Here is a 20,575-nt window from a genome sequence, read left to right as displayed (position 1 = left end):
AATCAAAAATTCTAAACCATTTAATTTTTGATAGGTGCAGGACCAGATGGAGTTGAGGAAATTAAAAGACACTCATTTTTCTCAACAATAGACTGGAATGTAAGTATAGAATGAAAATGTGCTCGAATTTTTTTATAATTAACGCATATCTAAGTCTCTCCTTTTTCCTCTAGAAACTGTACAGAAGAGAAATTCATCCACCTTTTAAACCTGCAACTGGCAGACCTGAAGATACGTTCTATTTTGATCCTGAGTTTACTGCAAAAACTCCCAAAGGTAAGGAGAAAATGTGAAAACCCAAATGTAAGACTATATATAGATATATAAGTCTTTATGCTATCCTCATACCTCCCCTTCCTACCATATGCCTGCTAAGGTAACTAGATAATTCGAAAATCCTTTACAGCATTTTATAGCAGTTAAGATCCATGTTGAACCTTATAACAAACTATGGGGGCACCTGGGTGACTCAATCAGTTGAGCATCCAACTCTTGATTTAGGCTCAAGTCATGATCCCAGGGTTGTGGGATCGAGCCTCACATCAAGTTCTGTACTGAGCATGGAGCCTGTATAAGATTCTCTCCCTCCCTCTCTCTCTCAAAGTTAAAAAAAAATCTTTTAGCAAATAATGTTGTGCCTTAAACTTTGATACTATTTATGTGAAAAAATTATTTGGTTGTGTGTTTATTTACCTGTAGCTGTTTCTACTTAAAACACTATTCAGTATAGATAGTGCTCTTTAAAACTCTAATATTGGGGCGCCTGGGTGGCGCAGTCGGTTAAGCGTCCGACTTCGGCCAGGTCACGATCTTGCGGTCCGTGAGTTCGAGCCCCGCGTCGGGCTCTGGGCTGATGGCTCAGAGCCTGTTTCCAATTCTGTGTCTCCCTCTCTCTCTGCCCCTCCCCCGTTCATGCTCTGTCTCTCTCTGTCCCAAAAATAAATAAACGTTGAAAAAAAAAATAAATAAAACTCTAATATTAAGTACAATTCTGCAAGTACTTGTAAAGTTTAAATCCAAAACATAGCTTAAACTTTGTATGAGGTGTCATCATTTCAAAGTAATTCAGGAGCACCTGGTGGCTCAGTTGGTTGAGCTTCTGACTCTTGATTTCGGCTCAGGTCATGATCCCATGGTTCGTGAGTTCCAGCCCTACGTCAGGCTGTGTGCTGACAGCATGGAGCCTGCTTGGGATTCTGTGTCTCCCTTTCTCTCTGCCCATCCCCTGCTTGTGCATGCTCTCTTTCTATCTCTCTCTCAAAAATAAATAAACATTTTTAAAAATGCTTCATATCCTGTGTCATGCCTTATCCTAAAATTGCATTAACAGTGACTATTACAGAGAAATTATCTTTGAAATGGTAATCTATATTTATTAGTGTGTGTATACACATAAGGGTATGTTTTGCACTCTAATACTCCCTCATTTAGGTGTACCAGACCCCAGGTTTATCACTGACAAGCAAATAAATAAAAAGTGTGCTTGTATGTATTTTCCATAGAGCACATCATTCAAACCTTGCTATAAAACTTTCCAGTCAGTGGGAATCCAACCTGGTGCAGCCACTCTGGAAAACAGTATGGAGTTTCCTCAAAAAATTAAAAATAGGACTGTCCTACGACCCAGCAATTGCACTATAGGCATTCATCCAAGGGATTCAGGTGTGCTGTTTCGAAGGGACACATGCACCCCCGTGTTTATAGCAGCACCATCAACAATAGCCAAAGTATGGAAAGAGCCCAAATGGCCATCGATGGATGAATGGATAAAGAAGATGTGGTATATATACATATGATGGAGTATTACTAAGCAATCAAAAGGAATGAAATCTTGCCATTTGCAACTACGTGGATGGAACTGGAGGATATTATGCTAAGCGAAATTAGTCAGAGAAAGACAAATATCATATGACTTCACTCATATGAGGACTTTAAGATATAAAACAGATGAACATAAGGGAAGCAAGAATAATATAAAAACAGGGAGGGGGACAAAACATAAGAGACTCGTAAATATGGAGAACAGAGGGTTACTGGAGGGGTTGTGGGAGTGGGGATGGGCTAAATGAGTAAGGGGCATTAAGGAATCTACTCCTGAAATCATTGTTGCACTATATGCTAATTTGGATGTAAATTTTAAAAAATAAAATTAAAAAAATAAATTTAAATAAATTTAAAAAAAAAACTTTCCAGTCAGTATCCTCATAATTTGTGTTAAGCATTGATGGATGTTTATTATTTTTATAAGACAGTCTTAGAAATTTGAATTAATACATCAGCACAATTTTATCAAAAACATAAACAGTGATATGCATTGAATTGGTGATAGATGGTAATGTTTTACTTTGCTTTCTCATTACAATTTGTCCTGATAGAGGAAAGATCTCAGAATAGCACAATTCTATATCGTATTCTGCCCAGGTAGTTAGCAAAAGTCTTCAGTAGAATACTGTCACCTTGATTTAAAATTCACTAAACAGTATTTATTGCTGATACTATGAAGCTGATGTTAAAAAAGAACTTTATGCAGAGTTGATGTTTAAGTAGATTTGCCTATTTGTTTTTTGCCCTTAGCCTTTATAATATGATTATAAATATTAGTATGCTTAATTGTGTCTTTACATTTATGTAGTAGTACATTTGTTATGATTTTATTTTTTAGTAACTATTAACTATATTTTAAAAGTAGTTTTCTGTTTTTGTTAATGCCAGTAGATTCCACATAAATAATTTGAATAACAATATATGTCATGTTATAAGATCCAGTTTAAGGACTACATGCCATGATTTTCCTCAATATTACTTTTGATCCTTAAATATATATATATAAATATAGTAATTTTTTTCAATGTTTATTTTTGAGAGACAGAGACAGAGCATGAGTAGGGAAGGGGCACAGAGAGAGGGGGACACAGAATTCAAAGCAGGCTCCAGGCTCTGAGCTGTCAGCACAGAGCCCGACGCGGGGCTCGAACCCACGAACTGTGAGATCATGACCTGGGCCAAAGTCAGACGCCCAACCAACTGAGCCAGCCAGGCGCCCCTAAATACAGTAATTTTTAACTTGTAGTTTAGATTTCCAGATTCTGATATTGTGTATTAAGATTACTGGCCTAAATTCCTTTCTCCTAAATTATCTGTAGATGAACATGTATCTCCACATGACCAGGAGCCATAGCACTGAATTTAAGATTTTGTTTCTCAGTCACACTAACCACATTTCAAATGCTCAGGAGCTGCATGTGGCTGGGGGCTGCCATATTGGACAGCACAGATAAAGAAAATTTACATCACTACAGAAAATTCTATGGATCATTGCTAATTTACAATAACATTAGCCCAGTAATTCATCGATTTATTATATTCTTCAACGAATTAGCTATTTTCTGGTCTCAGAAGAACTAGGATGTTAGAGCTCTGATACCCATAAGCCATCAGGACAGGGCTGATTTTACTGAGTTATCCTGGAAGCACTGGGTGCCTAAGAAGTAAAATTCCAGAATTAGTGAGAAAGGCCATACTGTCAACAGTTATTCCCTTAATTACCTTTCAAGTATTACCTTCTCAGTAATGTATTATTCTTTTCAGACTCACCTGGCATTCCACCCAGTGCTAATGCACATCAGCTTTTTCGGGGGTTTAGTTTTGTTGCTATCACCTCAGATGATGAAAGCCAAGCTATGCAGACAGTTGGTGTGCATTCAATTGTGCAGGTGAGTGAATGTATAAGTAATTTAAAGTTCGAAATGTTGTAAGACAGAGTTCACTGTGTGGATGATTATATTTGATCTGATTTTAAGTGGGCAGCGTAAAATAAATTTTATACCATTGACATTGCTTTTAGAAATTCCTTTCATTTGCTTTTAAAAAGATGGCATGCACTAAAATTCTGGATATCTGTCTGACTTAAAAGGGGAATTCTAAGAGAGTTGAGACATATATCACCATCTTGTCTCCACCCTTTCCTGTTTATCAGGAAAAAATGTTTATCAGGCCTAGTTTGTTTCATCTTCTGACTCTGTCAGTTCAGCTATGATGAACTGAGGTCTCCTGGTTCCCTGATAGCTTAGAACAGGGTTCAGCAGACTTGCTTTCTAAAGGGCCAGTTAAATGTTCGGGGCTTTGTAGGCTACCTGATCTCTGTCACAACCACTCATATCTGCCATTGTAACACAAAAGCAGCCATAGACCAGTAGCTAAGTGAATGAGCATGGCTGTGTGCCAATAAAACTTTATTTATAAAAACTGGCAGTGAAAAAAAAACTGGCAGTGAAACAGATTTGGCCCATAGGCTATAGTTTGCCAACTTCTGCCATAGAAATGTATAAGAAATAAGAGTGAACTTCAGTCTTATGTTTTCCGTGTTTTGTTTCCTTGTTCATTGGGAATCCCCATTGCTATTAGGAAGAAATGGTTGTAGGTACTACCTTAGGGTGTGCCCTTCCTCATTATCCCATCTGTGTATCAGAGTTGGAGAAGGAGGTAAAAGCCACAGAAGCAGGTTTCTAGATGTCTGTGTGTTTGTTACCGGAGACTGGACTAGTAAATTAAATGTTATTCGAGGAACACAAATAGTATAAACCATTAAATTTATTCCTTCCCATCCTAGTATCATGGAAAGATAAATGTAATTCATCTTCCTAATCATAGAGGGAGCTAGATATGTATTTTGAAGCATTGATTGTTTTTTAGGGTACTAATTAGTGCTTGAGTTTGCTCCATGATGAAGTTGCTTTTGCTCTAACGTTTCTTTCCTGGGTTAGTCATCTTGCTTTCCACTTTCGAGAAAACCATTTTAAGCACTGGTTTTTAAATAAAATTCATGGTTGAAATAGTCTGTCCCTTTTACTGTAACAAGCATGTGATTTATAGGAAGTTTATAAGTTATAACTTCTCTACCTAACATAGAAGTCACAAACATATATTCTACAGAATTCAAATTTTAACCTATACAAAGTACATAGACACCAGATGTGGCAGGGGATGCTCTCCCTTCAGTATAGCCAAGAGCAGCACAACTTCCCTCAGCATACTTATGAAAGCGCTCATTTGCTAGCCACCATCCTACCCCATGTTATTTAGTCCTTAACCCATTAACAGCTTCTCTAGCAGAAGGTCTATTGAAGCTCCGACTTGAGGGTAGAGAACAGAGGGCATGGCTACTGATAGTCCCCAATGACAATAACAGGTATCACCTTCAAATATTTTATTTAATCATCATTGCTCTCTGAAAAAACACACGTTCAGGGTTACATAGCCTGCAAGAGGTGCATCTGAGACAAGCATCCAGATGTTCTCATTCTGAATCCTCCTAAATCTTTTCTTCCGTACCGGAGGCTTCACACTGCTCCCTATTTGCAAAAGTACTTCAGGGACCTAGCGTTGGCTGGGGAGTGGAATAGGGCTCAATCACAGGCAAGGCTTTCAGCTCCTTATCAATAACTCTGTGTTTTCTGTTGTATGTACTCAGTTTTTTCTTTTTAACACAAGTTTTTTAGCCTATTTTTTGCTGTACATTTTATGGTAGACACTGCTAAAATACACAGTTGTGGAAGAATAAATGCTGTCAAGATTCATTTTTATTTTTGCCGATACTCATTTATATTTATTGTTAATATCAACAGTGCATACCGAGTAACATATTCCACTATTATGAATTATACCATAGTCACTATAAAACTCTTTGTCAACCTGTAATTGTGTTTGTAGCAGTTGCACAGAAACAGTATTCAGTTTACTGATGGATATGAAGTAAAAGAAGATATTGGCGTTGGCTCCTACTCTGTTTGCAAGAGATGCATACATAAAGCTACAAACATGGAGTTTGCAGTGAAGGTAAATATTTTTAGGTTTAAAATGCATCTCTAACAGTTCTTATTCATGCATGTCCGTACCACTTAAAAATTACACTCTTCTTTGGTAAATGTGCTTTTTCTTATTTAAAAAAGGGGGGGGGGGAATGGTAAACTGAAATATCTGCAACCTTCAGGGCCCTTAATCTGGAACCATGGATTCACCTGTAAACTAAAGGTAAGTGCATACCTACAGTTTGCTCAAGACAGTATCGTTTACACCTGATTTTTAGTAACACTCTTTTACTCTACAAAGTCCCCAATTTTGTGGTCTAAGAGTCAGGGAATTCCTCAAGATTGTATGCCAAATTTTTTATGTTTACATTTTTCTGGCAAAAAGTGTTCATACTGTCCTTCACATTTAAAAGGATCTGTGCACCAATAAAAGAATATGCACCACCGTTATAAAATTTGTTATCATTAGCTGTTTTAATTTCATCAAGGGTCAAGACAGTAAGAATTTTCTAAGTCAAAAACCAAAGCACATGGCTCTATGATAAAGTTTGAATTACAAACCTTTAGTTGAAAGTGAAAAAATACTGTATTCAGGTTTCTGCCTTTTCACTTCTTGGGATGGTAGTCTCTGCTCTCCCATTGCAAACAATTTAATGTCTAAAGCTTTCAGCTTATTTTGAACCTTAGAAATGATCTATAAGTGTTTAGTGATCTATAAATGTTTAGTTAGTAGGGGAGTAACATTAATTGTTACTACTTCTGCACATCCATCTATCATACAGATCTACCATGATTTCATTGTGTAAAAATGAAATAAATGTCTTTTATATATGCATAGCAAATAGCTGGGAAGACACACAAACACAAAAAAATTGTTACTACTATTCTAAACTTGGATGTAATTGCTTTAAAAGTCATCAGTGTCTGGCCTTCTGTAAAGTGTAAGGATGAACCATAAAAAGGCATTTTAATTTGCTCTTCTACTCTTTGCTCATAGTGAAATCTAGAGTACATAGAAATTTTCTGATTGCTTACATGAAAGGAGATAAGGTGAGTAATGTACATGGTAGGCAGTTTAAGGATGTATCTTGTCTCCATAAACACATCAGAAAAAAGTAGAAATGCCCTGAGGCCCCCTTTGAATTACAGAAACCAGGAGCAGTATACCAAAACCTTGAGAATATCTCCAAGCTATTTGTGGAGTCTTGTGACTTAAATTAGATTCATAAAACAAATTCTAGCATAAATTCATTCTACTGAAATTACTACAAATCAAAGATCTGCAAGCAAAAGTAAGAATGAAATGTAAGCTCTGCTCAGATTAACAGATGAAAGAGATTGTTGCTAGGAATAACACCTTCCAGTGTGTTCTCGTCTTCAGAAGACTCATCTCCCTTGAATTGGCATGTCTATTCAATATACCTTCTTCTTAATCATCCATTTGCCTAATTCCACACTGTCATTTGCATTTGATTACAGTGTACACCTATGTTTGTATTCCTTGTTCTTCACATACGGAACTGTTTTACAACTAAATACACTTCTGATAGCAGATTTGGCTCACACTGTGAGTTGCAAACTCTTTCCTAGATTGCTGGAGCGTTGGAGTTATTTATTGTGTACATTAATTACTAAGCCTAAATCGAAAATATGTAGGTCACAAAATTTGTTTCAGACTACCCCCTGGACAAAATGAAAGCAAAATGTGTTATCCTTTTAAAAATACAATATTACTGGGGCGCCTGGGTGGCTCAGTCGGTTGAGCGGCCGACTTCGGCTCAGGTCACGATCTCACGGTCCATGAGTTCGAGCCCCGCATCGGGCTCTGTGCTGACAGCTCGGAGCCTGGAGCCTGTTTCGGATTCTGTGTCTCCCTCTCTCTGACCCTCCTCCGTTCATGCTCTGTCTCAAAAATAAATAAAGGTTAAAAAATTTAAAAAATATATACAATATTACTTTAACAGATTAAAACTTTAAGAGACGTATTTTTAAGAAACAGCTGACATAAAAGGATTGGAAAGCTACATTAGTATTTTAAAGGGCTTTATTATAATAATTAAACTTAACTTTAGCCAAGTAAAATTCTAGGTGTGGTTTTCTGCTTAGCTTTCTGCCTAGCTTCAAAAATGAGCTTGTTCCACTTAACTCTTAATTAATTCTTTATAAGTAGCTTACAACTAATGGGTTCTTCCACTGAAGCATTTTATTAAAGGAAGTAAAGATAATTTAGTAAACAGATGGCTAGTGGTGGTATTATATATACATCTTTTCCTTAATTTTCTGTGTTGATAGGGGTTAGAAGTTGACTACATTTACAAGGGCTTAAGACATTCAAGGATGGAAGAAAGAGATGTTCTTGGTACCTTTTCTTGAGGCCTTTGAGTATTTAGTAAGTTCTAAACTTAGACTGGCTTTCAAATTTTGATTAGACAGTGTGGCCAGGGACTTAAATAAGACTGGTTGATAAATGGCTCATATGTCTAGTATTTATATAAGATAATACTTAAGATCTGTAGCTTTAATACTTAAGGTTTGTGACTGTATAGTTCATGAGATTTTATGATAAATACCTGCCTTTTAGATTATTGATAAAAGCAAGAGAGACCCAACAGAAGAAATTGAAATACTTCTTCGTTATGGACAGCATCCAAACATCATTACTCTAAAGGATGTAAGTAGTAAATTCTTTAACTCCGATCATTTGAATCAGTTGTCTAACTCGCTCTGGGAATGTTTTCAAATATCATGTGGTGGACAAAGAACTCGATATCGTAAGTTTTAAAAAAATTGACTGGAGTACAACATATGTAGCATAATTTCAGCTATAAAGAAAAATATGTTTATGTAGTTAATTTTTGTATTTTTGCTTTAAGAAAAAAAATGTTACTGACATTATTGCTTTTAATACCTATATTTACTGGAACATGTGGGTATTAATTAGTATTAGGGATTAACTAGTCTCAGACTCTATGGATTCCCCAAACTCTCTTCCACAGTACTGCCTGAGAAAGCAAACACTCAGATATGTTACTTGCCTACCTACATCTCATACCCCCACTCACCTCCAGTCTTTGCCTTCCTCTGTCTGCAGTAGTTTTCACACTTCCTCTCATACCCCATGCTCTAACCATGCTCTAGTATGTACACATCTTTCAGCTTTCCTCCTTTTCTCATGCTGCTCTGTCTGAATTTATGATTTCCTCAATGAACAGTACCACTTCCCTTCTTTGCCTGGCTAACCACCGTTCCTCTAAAACTTTGCTAAAACATTACTTCCTCCAGGAGGTCTGTGCTTCGGATCGCCACACCCTAGACAAGTGAGGTATCCTTTCCTTTCTGCCTGTGGTTTTATCATACCAGAGCTGTTGGCGAAGGGTGTGAACTCCCCAGGCAGCATTAAACCTTCTCTTGCTGATGGTGCTCACATAGGCTCAAAGGCCATATCTGGGTGTCATAGACCTGATATGTCACATGGCCAACTAAGCCAGAGAATTTCTAAGGTACCTTTTGCCTTTCACCTCTGAGATTTTGTGAATTCCAAAGTTTACTCTTTCTTTTTCCTAACCAAAACTCCAGTTTCCTGAGATTAATTTATCACTGCTCATTGTTAGAAGAAGAATGTTAACTTAGTCCCATTAAAATGTGAAGCTGCATATCTTAAGTGACTCTTTAATTACTATAACCTCCAAGAATCTGACCAACTAAATAAAAAAGGAAATACAGAAAATTCTTTCTTCCTTGACTTGGAAACTCCCTAAGCTGTTACTGGTTTTTACATCTTTCCTCCTTCTTTGATTTCAAATTCCAAGGTCTCTAAAATTTTCCCTGCTTTTATCACAGCATCTCCAACATTTTTTTAACTTATTTCTATGTCTGTTTCTCCCTACTAGAATAAAAACATTGAGGACAGGTACCTTGTTTTCTACATATTTGGGGCCCCAGCACCCACTACCTCTTACGGAGCTAAATAAAGGTGTGCAGTAACCCGGTGGTGACGGGGAATAAAAGAAACTGAAGCTTAATAAAGAGGCTATCTCAGTTTGGGATTGCCTGAAGTACAAATCCAAAATTACAATGAGCTTTCTATTTCTGCATTGGGAGGAAACTTGTATGCTTCTGTGTGGTTAGATGGAATATCTTTCTGCTACTTGATCTTCCTACTTAATTTGTGCCACAGCTTGTATTTCAGTTTAATCAAAACCAGAATTGATTCGTTGTACTGTTTATGTAAATATAGAAGTTCTGCAGTTGCAGAAGTTCCAGGAAAATCATAGTCCCCACTGTCATCGATAGAAAGATCAAGAGAAACAAACCTGAGAGCAACAGTTCAGTACCCCTTCATATACGATGCCCATCGTTACTTTGATTGCCATGACTTAGGTTTCACAGAAGGAAGTTGCAGATTATTTTTCTGACATTCAATCTAATCAATTCCTTTTTTAATATTCTTGCATGTATAAAATGGCTTGCAAATTTTATATCCTCCATCAGTTGTGATAAATAAAAATTTCCTTGGCTATAGACTTTGTTCTGAGCACATGTAAAGCCTCAAATAATTTTTGACATTTTGGTGTTAAATCTTACAGGTATATGATGATGGAAAATACGTGTATGTAGTGACAGAACTTATGAAAGGGGGTGAATTGCTGGATAAAATTCTTAGACAGAAATTTTTCTCCGAAAGAGAGGCCAGTGCTGTCCTCTTTACTATAACCAAAACTGTTGAATATCTTCACGCACAAGGGGTAAGTCTTTTTAACATTTTATATATACAAATACACACATGCACACACATACATACATATATATATACATACACACACACACTTTCACCTTTTCTTTTTTTTTTTACCTATTCTTTCTGAATGTTTGAACTAAAATTACAAAGGTAGAAGTTACTTTATGCATTAATGGAAAATACTATTAGCTTAATTATTTGCTGTTTTTCATTTACTAAAATTTCTCCCACCAAGGTTGAAGTGCTACTTTGAAATCCTGACTTGTTTATATTAAGTTCTTATGCTTCCCAACAAAAAGTGAGTGAGGTCTTCTGACCAGGAAGACGTATCACCATTTTTGCTAGGCCACTCTGTGCTCTTGAGAATTAGATCCATTGCAAGTTTAGAAGCACAACCATAGAATCATGGGTTGTATTCACTTATAAAAAGAAATTAAGAGGGGCACCTTGGTGACTTAGTTGTTTGAGCGTCCGACTTCGGCTCATGTCATGATCTCCTGGTTTGTGAGTTTGAGCCCCACATTGGGCCCGCGGCTGTCAGTGCAGGGCCCACTTCGGATCTTCTCTCCACGTGTCTCTCTCTGCCCCTCCCCCGCTCGTACTTTCCCTCAAAAATAAATAAACATTAAAAAAATAAATAAATACGTGGGGCGCCTGGGTGGCTCAGTCGGTTGAGCATCCGACTTCGGCTCCGGTCATGATCTCACAGTTCGTGAGTTCGAGCCACGCGTCGGGCTCTGTGCTGACAGCCCAGAGCCTGGAGCCTGCTTCAGATTCTGTGTCCCCTCTCTCTCCGCCCCACCCCTGCTTGTGCTCTGCCTCTCTGTTTTTCAAAAATGAGTAAACATAAAAAAAACTTTTTTAAATAAATACAAGGAAATTAAGAGACTACTTCTTAAGGAGTTTATTTTCAATATGTTATTCTCATTTTGTTTGTCTTTGCTCCTAGAAGCTAACAAGTGGGAAGTGTCACTTTCATTCTAGAGCTTCTTGATTTCTAGCTGGTCAAGATTTGCCTAGTATACTAGCTAAGAATTAGTGGGACTCCATAGTCACTGGAGAATTGATGACTTTGCAGTCATCTAAGTCTTCTATATTCTTTTCCATTGCTTCAGCAGTAATTAGTTACTCAGATGATCTGGAGAAGTAATGTTCTCAATGTTAGAAACTAAAACTGAGGTGATTGATTAGAATCTAGACTCAGAATTTAGTGGTAGAAGAAACATAGAAGTCTAATAAGGAATGTCAAGGTTTATGTGAAAGGTTTATGTTACCCTTTAGGTAACTAAAGGGGGAGAAATATTACAAAAATCTAAAGGAACAATATCTTTTAGTATGTGTGACGTTGTCACTTGGATATTAAATAGGCAGTACTTAAAGTCTGGATTTTTTTTTCCTTTTTACCCCTAAACCCAGTGCCTGTTCCATTGAGCCTGTCAGCACTTGTTTGTTGTATACATCCATTATACATGCTGTTCCCTCTCCTTAGAATGACTGTCCCCCACTGTTCCAGCTTGTTTGGACCAGATGTTACCTCCTCTAGAGACGCATCTCTCACCTGTTTATTCTCTGCCTTCCTCACTACCGTGCAAGCTCCTAGCATGGAAAGGCAAGGATCTTACAGGTCTTGTTTAATATGGTATCTGGAGCTTCTTATATAATACTCTGGCACATGATAGGCATTCAATAAATATTTGTTGAATAAATGAATAACCTAGGGGCAGATATTACTGCTATTTGCATTTTACCTTAACCTAACCTACGTATTCAATGGACAAAGAGGAGGGAAGTACATACTATTTTTTCTTCCTTCTTTCCTTGCCCTGGTTCTGTATTAGAGAGTTATGCTTACATTATCAGCCTTTTATAATGTTCAGATCATTTGAAGGTCAGCACTCACATCCTCTTGTTAAGTACATTGCTTGACAGTTTGTGAATAAAGAATTTTCCATCATGGAAATGTGTTGTTGTATTCTTAATGTACCTCTTTAATTTGTATTTCAATTAGGTGGTTCACAGAGACTTGAAACCTAGCAACATTCTTTACGTGGATGAATCTGGCAATCCAGAATCTATTCGAATTTGTGATTTTGGCTTTGCCAAACAGCTAAGAGCAGAAAACGGTCTTCTCATGACTCCTTGTTATACTGCAAATTTTGTTGCACCAGAGGTAATTGTGAAATTATTTGCTTCCAGTATTTCAGTATATTTAAAAACTCATTTGCTGTGTTTAATATGGAGTAGTTAATAGTTGTTTAATTGAAGACTTACTGAACAAATAATTAAAATAAAATGTCAGCTCTTTTTCTTCTGATGGTAGTTCATCCTGTCCTCAGTCCCCTACTACTTAGTCCTTTTCTTGCCCTAACTTCTGTCTTTCTACATAATCACTCATCTGTAGTGGTCCACTGTCACTAACACTTTTGTGCTTGTCAGCGCATGGAATTAAATGGAAAGTAGCTTATTCTCATCCTTTCCTAATATCCTTTTTAATTTACTGGTTTTGACACCATCTTCCTGTATTTCTGAGGCTAAAACATCATGGTCTCTTCTTGTCTTTAGCTATATAACTAGGTATCATCTCTGTTATCCTCAAAAACCAGTTTGAGGTTCTTCTGTTCACAAAACTGCCATCGTAGGCCCTGCTTCCTTCACCACACCCCAAATGACTGCCATGGCCTAATTTCACCTTGCTCCCTTTCTCAATCTCTGATCATTCCACAGAAGAGCTGCAGCATTACTGAAGTCTTTTTCAAGCCCTACTTTGATCAAGTTGCTTCTTTTCCTAAGAAATTTCTGTTCCCCATTGTAGCAAATCTAAAATCCACTGCTTTGCCCTGAAGATTTATTGTCTTTTTATTATCATTGTGTAAAAACACATAACTATGAACTAGATAAGAAAAAATAATAGTTAACCAAGGCACCTGGGTAGCTCACTTGGTTAAGCTGACTCTTGGTTTCAGCTCAGGTCGTGATCTCACGGTTCTTGGGTTCGAGCCCCACATTGGCCTCCATGCTGATAGCGTGGAGTCTGCTTGAGATTCTCTCTCTCCCGCTCTCTATGCCCCTCCCCCACTCGTGCTCTCTCTGTCTCTCTCAAAACAAATAAATAAAGTTAAAAAAAGATAGTCAACCCTAACATAGGGGTTATGTGCCAGTCACATGTATTAACTGATTTCATCCTCACAACATAGGGTTTACATGTAATAATTCCTTCTAATTATAACTTTATGAAGTAAGTACTTTCACTCAATTCTTATAGGAAACCAGGTGCACAGTGAAAGGTTACATAATTTGTTTGAGGTCAGGTCGAGATTTGAGCCCCAGCAATATGGCTGCAAAGTCTGTGCATTTACCATTATATATTTCACAAAAAATGATAATAGTTGGTAGTGTTAGAATGGTTGCATTATATTTACCAAACTTTTTGTAATTTTCTTACTTTGAGTTATAAAATAATACTTTTAAAAAGACTCCTTGCACCTGTTCTGGTGGTACTAGAGCTAATGAGGGACAGACTCTCTGCTTGTTTGTTCACATACCCACAGCATCTGACACATATCCAAGCATAGTCACTTCATCTAGCCATCTCATTTTTCCCCATCAGTGTTTTCTGCTTCAGACAATCAATCTGCTTCTTGAAATCACCATGTAGCTGTTTTGCCTTGGCACATTGGATGTTTTTTGTTTCAAAGCCTCTGAATTTATCTTTTTCAGGAAATCTTCCATAATTAAACTCTCTTTAGACTTGAGCTTTTAACTCTTTGTCTCCTACTCACCACTTAGTCATCCAGGTTAAAACTTGGAAGCCCTCCTAAAATCCTCTTTCCCCATCATTTCTCTACATCCAGTGGGTCACCAAACCCTTTCCATTCTGATTCCTAAATATTTTAGATCTCTTATCCTTTACCCTGTACATCTCATCTGAACTAAGTTGTTCCTCTTTTATCTTTACATCTCTTTCTATCCATGTCCTGCCTTGGTGTGGTTCCTCACAGCCTTTCACTTGGTTTGATACAAATTGTTTCCTGTCATTTGGCCTTCTTTCCACTCTGTCTTCTTACCAGCATTTCCTTTATACCTTGAGTTATCCTTTTGGTGTACACATCTACTTATTTTATTTCCCTGTTTAATGCTTCAGTGACAACTGATTGCCTACAGGAAAAATATTTTAATTCCTTAACAAGATACATGTAAAAGCCTTTCATTCTCTCCAGTGTACCCTACCTAGAGATCTGGCCAGACTGAATCCTTGCCTCTCCTTAAGCATGCTCTGCTCGCTTGCCTCTGCCCTTTGAGTGTCTCGGTCCTCCCCAACCTCCTCCCTTTGCCTCCTGAATTCTTACTTATAGGCCCAGTACAAGCAGGCTGCCCTCTAGCCTTCCTTCTCTCCACATTTCAAGAATGAATTTTTTCCTCATCTTTATACTCAGACCACTTTAAATATAATTTTGTTATAATACCACGTTGTCAAAGTGCAACTCTTGATTCTGGCTCAGGTGGTGATTTTTCAGTCATGAGATCAAGCCCCGCATTGGGCCCAATGCTGAGCGTGGAGCCTCTTGGGATTCTCTATTCCTCTCTCTCTCTGCCCCTCCCCTGCTTGCTCTCTCTCTCTCAAAATAAATAAACATTAAAAAAAATCAGCCAAAAAAATACTTACCACATTGGATTATTAACTTTATTTATTTATTTATTTATTTATTTCCCCTGCCATATTCTGATTTTCTTAAGGAAACCAGTGTTTTGTGTTTATCACTGTTCATTCCTAGGAATAGTTGGTGACTACTAAATGCTCAAGTGAATCATTTTATATATGTAGAAGTATAATTTTGCACTCTATCATTTGTACTTTCATATGTGTTCTTAAAAGTATGGTTTTATGTAACCAGTTTTGCAGCCTTATACAAACTAAATATATATTCATTTAAATAAGAAACTTAGAGGGGAGTGGGGATGGGAAGGAAAGAAACTTAGCTTCAATTTATTTTATAGTTCTCTCTATGCTACAGCAGCACTCAATAAATGCTAATTCAAATACCAAAATGAAATTTTACATATATATGAAATATTAGTCATAGAATGTTTTGGAATAGGGCTAATATATTATTGCCTTGTTTGCTAATCATGTTCTGTTGAGGTTTTTCTTAAATACACTGATTTAGAAGATACAGTGTAGTTCATGGCCTATTCACATCTCTAAAGTAAACAGTGGTGTATTAATACTAATTGTTATTTTTTCTAGGTTTTAAAACGACAAGGCTATGATGCTGCTTGTGATATATGGAGTCTTGGTGTCCTCCTCTATACAATGCTTACTGGGTGAGTGGACCATATTTTGCAAGCATTTATTCATCAATATTTTCTTCAAATTATCTAGTTTTATTTCTTTCATTTCTGTGTTATAATATCCTTCTTTTCATGTTTTCTTCTATTACCTAATAATAGAATCCTGTATGTGTGTGTGGATTTGTAAATATATATTTATAACTGTATCGTTGATGATTTTCTATAATGTACCATTTACTAATGTCTTAAGGTCTTACCTTGACTTTTTTCCATGCCTTTTTTGTATTCTTATGTCATAAATATATACTACTTTAAATATTTTATTCTTATATGTCATATCTTAAAATATTTATTTTATAATATATTAAGTCTAATTAATAGTTCATAGCTTATACCTTGAACTAGTGCTTTATGAAGCTTCATGATGTTGATGTTTTTCACTTTTGGAGATTTCAGTGAAGTATTACATTAAATTACTCAGAGTACTCTTGGATACTGCAAAGAAATGTGAAGATTACCAACCAAAAAGAAATTTTATTCATTAACATTTTAATTTTATTATAAAATAGTTACACTCCATTTGCAAATGGCCCTGATGATACACCAGAGGAAATATTGGCACGGATAGGCAGCGGGAAATTCTCACTCAGTGGTGGTTACTGGAATTCTGTTTCAGACACAGCAAAGGCAAGTATAGCTTCCTATAATAAACTTTTGAGAAAATAATTTTTCATAATCCCTAGTGAGAAAAAATAATGCCAGTTAAAAACTTTTGTTTATGAAGTAGTATTTTGAAGTGATGTTACCAAATAACTTGAACTCACAAATGGACCAATTAATTTGTTTCCCAGAGGTATTGGTTTGGCTTTGTTATTATCTATATATCTAAAACTACTTCTTACTTACAAACATAATGAATAATAATGGTGGTTGTCTTCATGATTTGTGTGTCTATTCTGTGCCTCACACTGCACTTCTCCTAAATTATCCCATTTAATCTTCTTAACAAACCCTGTAAAATAGACGTTAGTATCTCCATTTCACAGAAGGAAACCAAGGCCCAGAATTTTGGTGTGAATTTGTTTTTGGTTACCCAACAGCTACATGTGGGTGCTTCAAATTAAACAGTTGATTCCAAAGCCCTTGTTCCCTAGAATAGACTATACCATGTTCTCTTTTTGGTCCATATTATGTAGAAAGGGGTCTCCTCTTCTTCACAGTAAACAGTAGTATAGTTTTATAGTATCTGTTTGAAATACACTTGAAAAGCCTTTGTCACTGAAAGATCTGCCATCCTCTGGCTGACTTGCTTTCCAATTCTGCTCTACTTCCACTTTACTCGTAGAAAATGCTCTTTTAAAAAGAAGAACAAAAAATTTAAAAACTAAAAAGAAAAAGAGGGGCGCCTGAGTGGCTCAGTCAGTTAGGCTTCCAACATCAGCTCAGGTCATGATCTCAAGGTCCGTGAGTTAGAGCCCTATGTCGGGCTCTGTGCTGACAGCTCAGAGCCTGGAGCCTGCCTCAGATTTTGTGTCTCCTTCCCTCTCTCTGCCCCTCCCCAACCTGTGCTCTGTCTCTCTCTCTCAAAAATAAATAAACATTTTAAAAAACCTAAAAAAAAGAAGAGCAGAGTTTTCCACTTCCAAGGAAGAAAAACATAGAGGAGATAAAGAAGATAATTACTGGTAAAAGTGCTTGCTGGTTTCTCTTAGAGGTGGAAGCCTGAGGTGAGATGGTTGTGTAAGTAAATAGGGCATGTAACAAATGTCGATTGATACTTTTGGCCTAGAGATGAAGCCTATGTTAGCCAATTTAAAGTCTGTATAGATAACATTTGGCTTTATAACTGATTTAAAATGACCTGGTATCCTTTCCCTTTTATTAGCCATAACATTTCTTAAACCAGATGATTCATTTTTCTGGGATTTCTTTTTCTTCCATGTATTGAGCACCTACAACCTACTTAATAAGTGAAAGTCCAGGGATAAAAGATGTGACTGAGATAGAATTCCTGATCTCAGGAATCTCACAGTCTAGTTGGGAGATGGCCCCAAGTATACAGTACAGTGTCACGTGTGCTGTTACAGTGGTACATTTTTTTATGTTGAAGAAGTGCACAGATGGTGCTCAGTCAGAAAGATTTCCAGGAAAGCTTTCCAGAAGCAGTGAAGGGACTTTCTTGGCAGCTTTAGGGAGCAGAAGGATGTATTCCATCCCAGGCTGAGAGAGCAGCACATGCTATTTGTGGTCACGACAGCCTGAGCATGGCAGAACGCCTCCAGGTTGCTGTGCACGGTTTGATGGGACTAGTACAGGGTACACGTGAGAAGGTAGCTGATGAACCCAGATTATGAAAGGCTTTGTAGATTATGCTCAGGATTTGGGGTCTATTGTAGGTATTGGAGAAGTGTTGAAAAATCTTAAGCATTTTCATGATCACATTTTCTTTTTTTAAAATGTTTATTATTAAGAGAGAGCGAGCAGGGGAGAGGCAGGGGGAAAGGGAGAGAGAGAATCCCAAGCAGGCTGTGCTGTCAGAACAGAGCCCAGCACAGGGCTCGATCTCACAAACCATGAGATCATGACCTGAGACAAAATCAAGACTGAGTCTTGATTCAACCGACTCAACCAACAGCCACCTAGGCGTCCTGAAGATTTTCCTTGTTTAAGTTTATTCTTTGGTGGGGTAATTCTTATCCATGGAGTCTACCACAAATTGCCATGATCAATTGTGAGGCATATCAAGTAATGTCACCATATGAAGTATCAGAGCTTACCCACTGCCTGCTTTTTAAATAAATTCTAGAGATAACCTCACCTTGCTCTAATTTTGATAATTTCGTTCTCATTGACTTGCATGCCAGTATGCTGTTTTGGGCGAAAGAAAAAGAAAAGTGAGGATGAGATAAAAATGGGATCTAAGTCACAGCCTTTCTTATAAATGTTACATTATTACTAACAACTTTTGCTAATTTGCCCAGTTAAGACTTGAGTTTGTTGGGGCTCCTAAGCGGCTCAGTCACTTAAGCATCCGACTTCACTCATGTCATGATCTCATGATTGGTGAGTTTGAGCCCCATGTTGGGCTCTGTGCTGACAGCTCAGAGCCTGGGGCCTGCTTCAGATTCCGTGACTCCCTCTCTCTCTGCCCCTCCCCCGCTTGCGCTCTCCCTCTCTATCAAAAATAAATAAACATAAAAAAAATTTTTTTTAAAGACTTGAATTTGCAAGTATAATGTGATAATTGAATACCCACAATATTGGGAAGAAGGAGGGTTCTATCAATCTGATATGTCACCTCAAGAGTACGTTGCACATGTGAATGTCATCAGTCATATGGGCCATATGTTTCATATGTGGCTTTGAGAAGAACAGGACCATTTACTGGGCATTTATGTGCCAAGAATTATGCTAGTACTTTTGCATACATTATTTCATTCATTCCTCACTGACCTAATATTAGGGACTTTACTTGTAAGGTTTTGCAGTAGTTCAGGTCATGAATGATGAAGACCTACACTAGAGCAGTTGTAGCAGGATTTGAGCCAAATGGAAGAGAAATTTAGCAGACAGAATAGATTCGGTGGTTAATTGGACATAAGAAGCAAGGGAGAAGCAGATAGCAAGCATGTAGTCCTTATTTCCACGTCAGGCAAACGAGCAGGGTAGTGGTGTCCCTTCACCAAGATGTGGAATGCAAAAGTAGTTTTGAGAGGAGTGATGACTACAGATTTGGAAATTAAGAATTTGAAATGTGACTGTGATATATAATTAAGAGATCTGTGTCCATCAAGCACCTGGCTATATGGATGTAGATTTTAGGAAGAAGTAGAGGTCTTAGGTGGACTGTGGAGTTGGAAGTTGTCATCATCTGGAGTAGCTACAGCCATGAGCACAAAGGAGCTTATCTGAGCAGAGTGATGAGAGCTATGGAAGGAATTCAAGGGAGCCACCACCATTTAATGAGAAAGCTTAGGAGGAATAGCCATTGAAGGGTAACAGAACAGGAGGAAGAGAAGTGGTTCTCAGTGACTTGGCCCAAGTGCACTGCTTAATGCACAGGTCTGATTAAAGTTATAGTAGAGTTTTGTTGTGTCCCTCAGCAGTTTTGCAATCTTTTATGTACTTGAATATTTTCGCACTTTAAGAATTTGGAAGGGGAGTTACTGGTTGTTTCACCTTTTATTTCTAATTCTGTTCAGTAACTTATTCCCGCTCTTAGCTGTTAATGAAAACTAAAAATAAGAAACTGGTAGTATCTAATAGCAGAGGAATCCTTAGAATAACATCTCGATTCCCAATATCCAGTCAGCCACCGGGTTCTGTTGTTTCTTCTAAGTACCTCAGTTCCATCCATATTTCTCCATTTCTTATACTGCCCTGAAGCCATCAACTCTCACCGGTCTCACATTGGAGTCTCCAGGCTTGTACCCTGCAATCCATTTTCGTTCACATTTAGTGAGCATAATCTCTCTAAAGTACAAACATGACTGTATTACTCCTTTGCTTTAAATGATTTCTTACCTCCGGAAAAAGTGCAACTTTGCTAATGTAGCTTACAAGGGCCTTCAGGGTCTGGTCCCTTCTCACCTTTATCACTTTATCTGCTGCCACGGTCTCCTTTGCAGATTTTGTTACAGCCACATTGCCGTTCCTTTCAGTTCCTTAACTGTGGCATGTTCTCCTATCCCTGAGGGCTCTCCTCTAAATACACTCGGCTCTGCCTACTTGAATTGTTCTG

The 20,575-nt window shown here is 37.4% G+C and overlaps 1 protein-coding gene across 4 annotated transcripts in view; it reads left to right on the top strand.

Moving 5' to 3' along the window:
* RPS6KA3 (ribosomal protein S6 kinase A3) overlaps positions 1 to 20,575 on the top strand; it is a 120,211-nt gene that overhangs the window by 91,539 nt on the left and 8,097 nt on the right. For all 4 annotated transcript variants that reach the window (XM_040468270.1, XM_040468268.1, XM_040468267.1 and 1 more), the window contains 9 exons: positions 35 to 99; positions 174 to 276; positions 3,589 to 3,713; positions 5,710 to 5,835; positions 8,389 to 8,478; positions 10,394 to 10,552; positions 12,554 to 12,715; positions 15,791 to 15,867; positions 16,404 to 16,521. In XM_040468270.1, coding sequence (XP_040324204.1) covers positions 35 to 99; positions 174 to 276; positions 3,589 to 3,713; positions 5,710 to 5,835; positions 8,389 to 8,478; positions 10,394 to 10,552; positions 12,554 to 12,715; positions 15,791 to 15,867; positions 16,404 to 16,521 — 1,025 coding nt within the window. The remainder of the gene's footprint in view (positions 1 to 34; positions 100 to 173; positions 277 to 3,588; positions 3,714 to 5,709; positions 5,836 to 8,388; positions 8,479 to 10,393; positions 10,553 to 12,553; positions 12,716 to 15,790; positions 15,868 to 16,403; positions 16,522 to 20,575) is intronic.

This window comes from Herpailurus yagouaroundi, unplaced genomic scaffold (genome assembly GCF_014898765.1).
Source record: "Herpailurus yagouaroundi ecotype Mexico unplaced genomic scaffold, PumYag 67690, whole genome shotgun sequence".
In the NCBI taxonomy this organism is placed as follows: Eukaryota; Metazoa; Chordata; class Mammalia; order Carnivora; family Felidae; genus Herpailurus; species Herpailurus yagouaroundi.
Note: the sequence above shows the minus strand (reverse complement) of the source record. Positions and strands in the feature narration are given on the sequence as shown.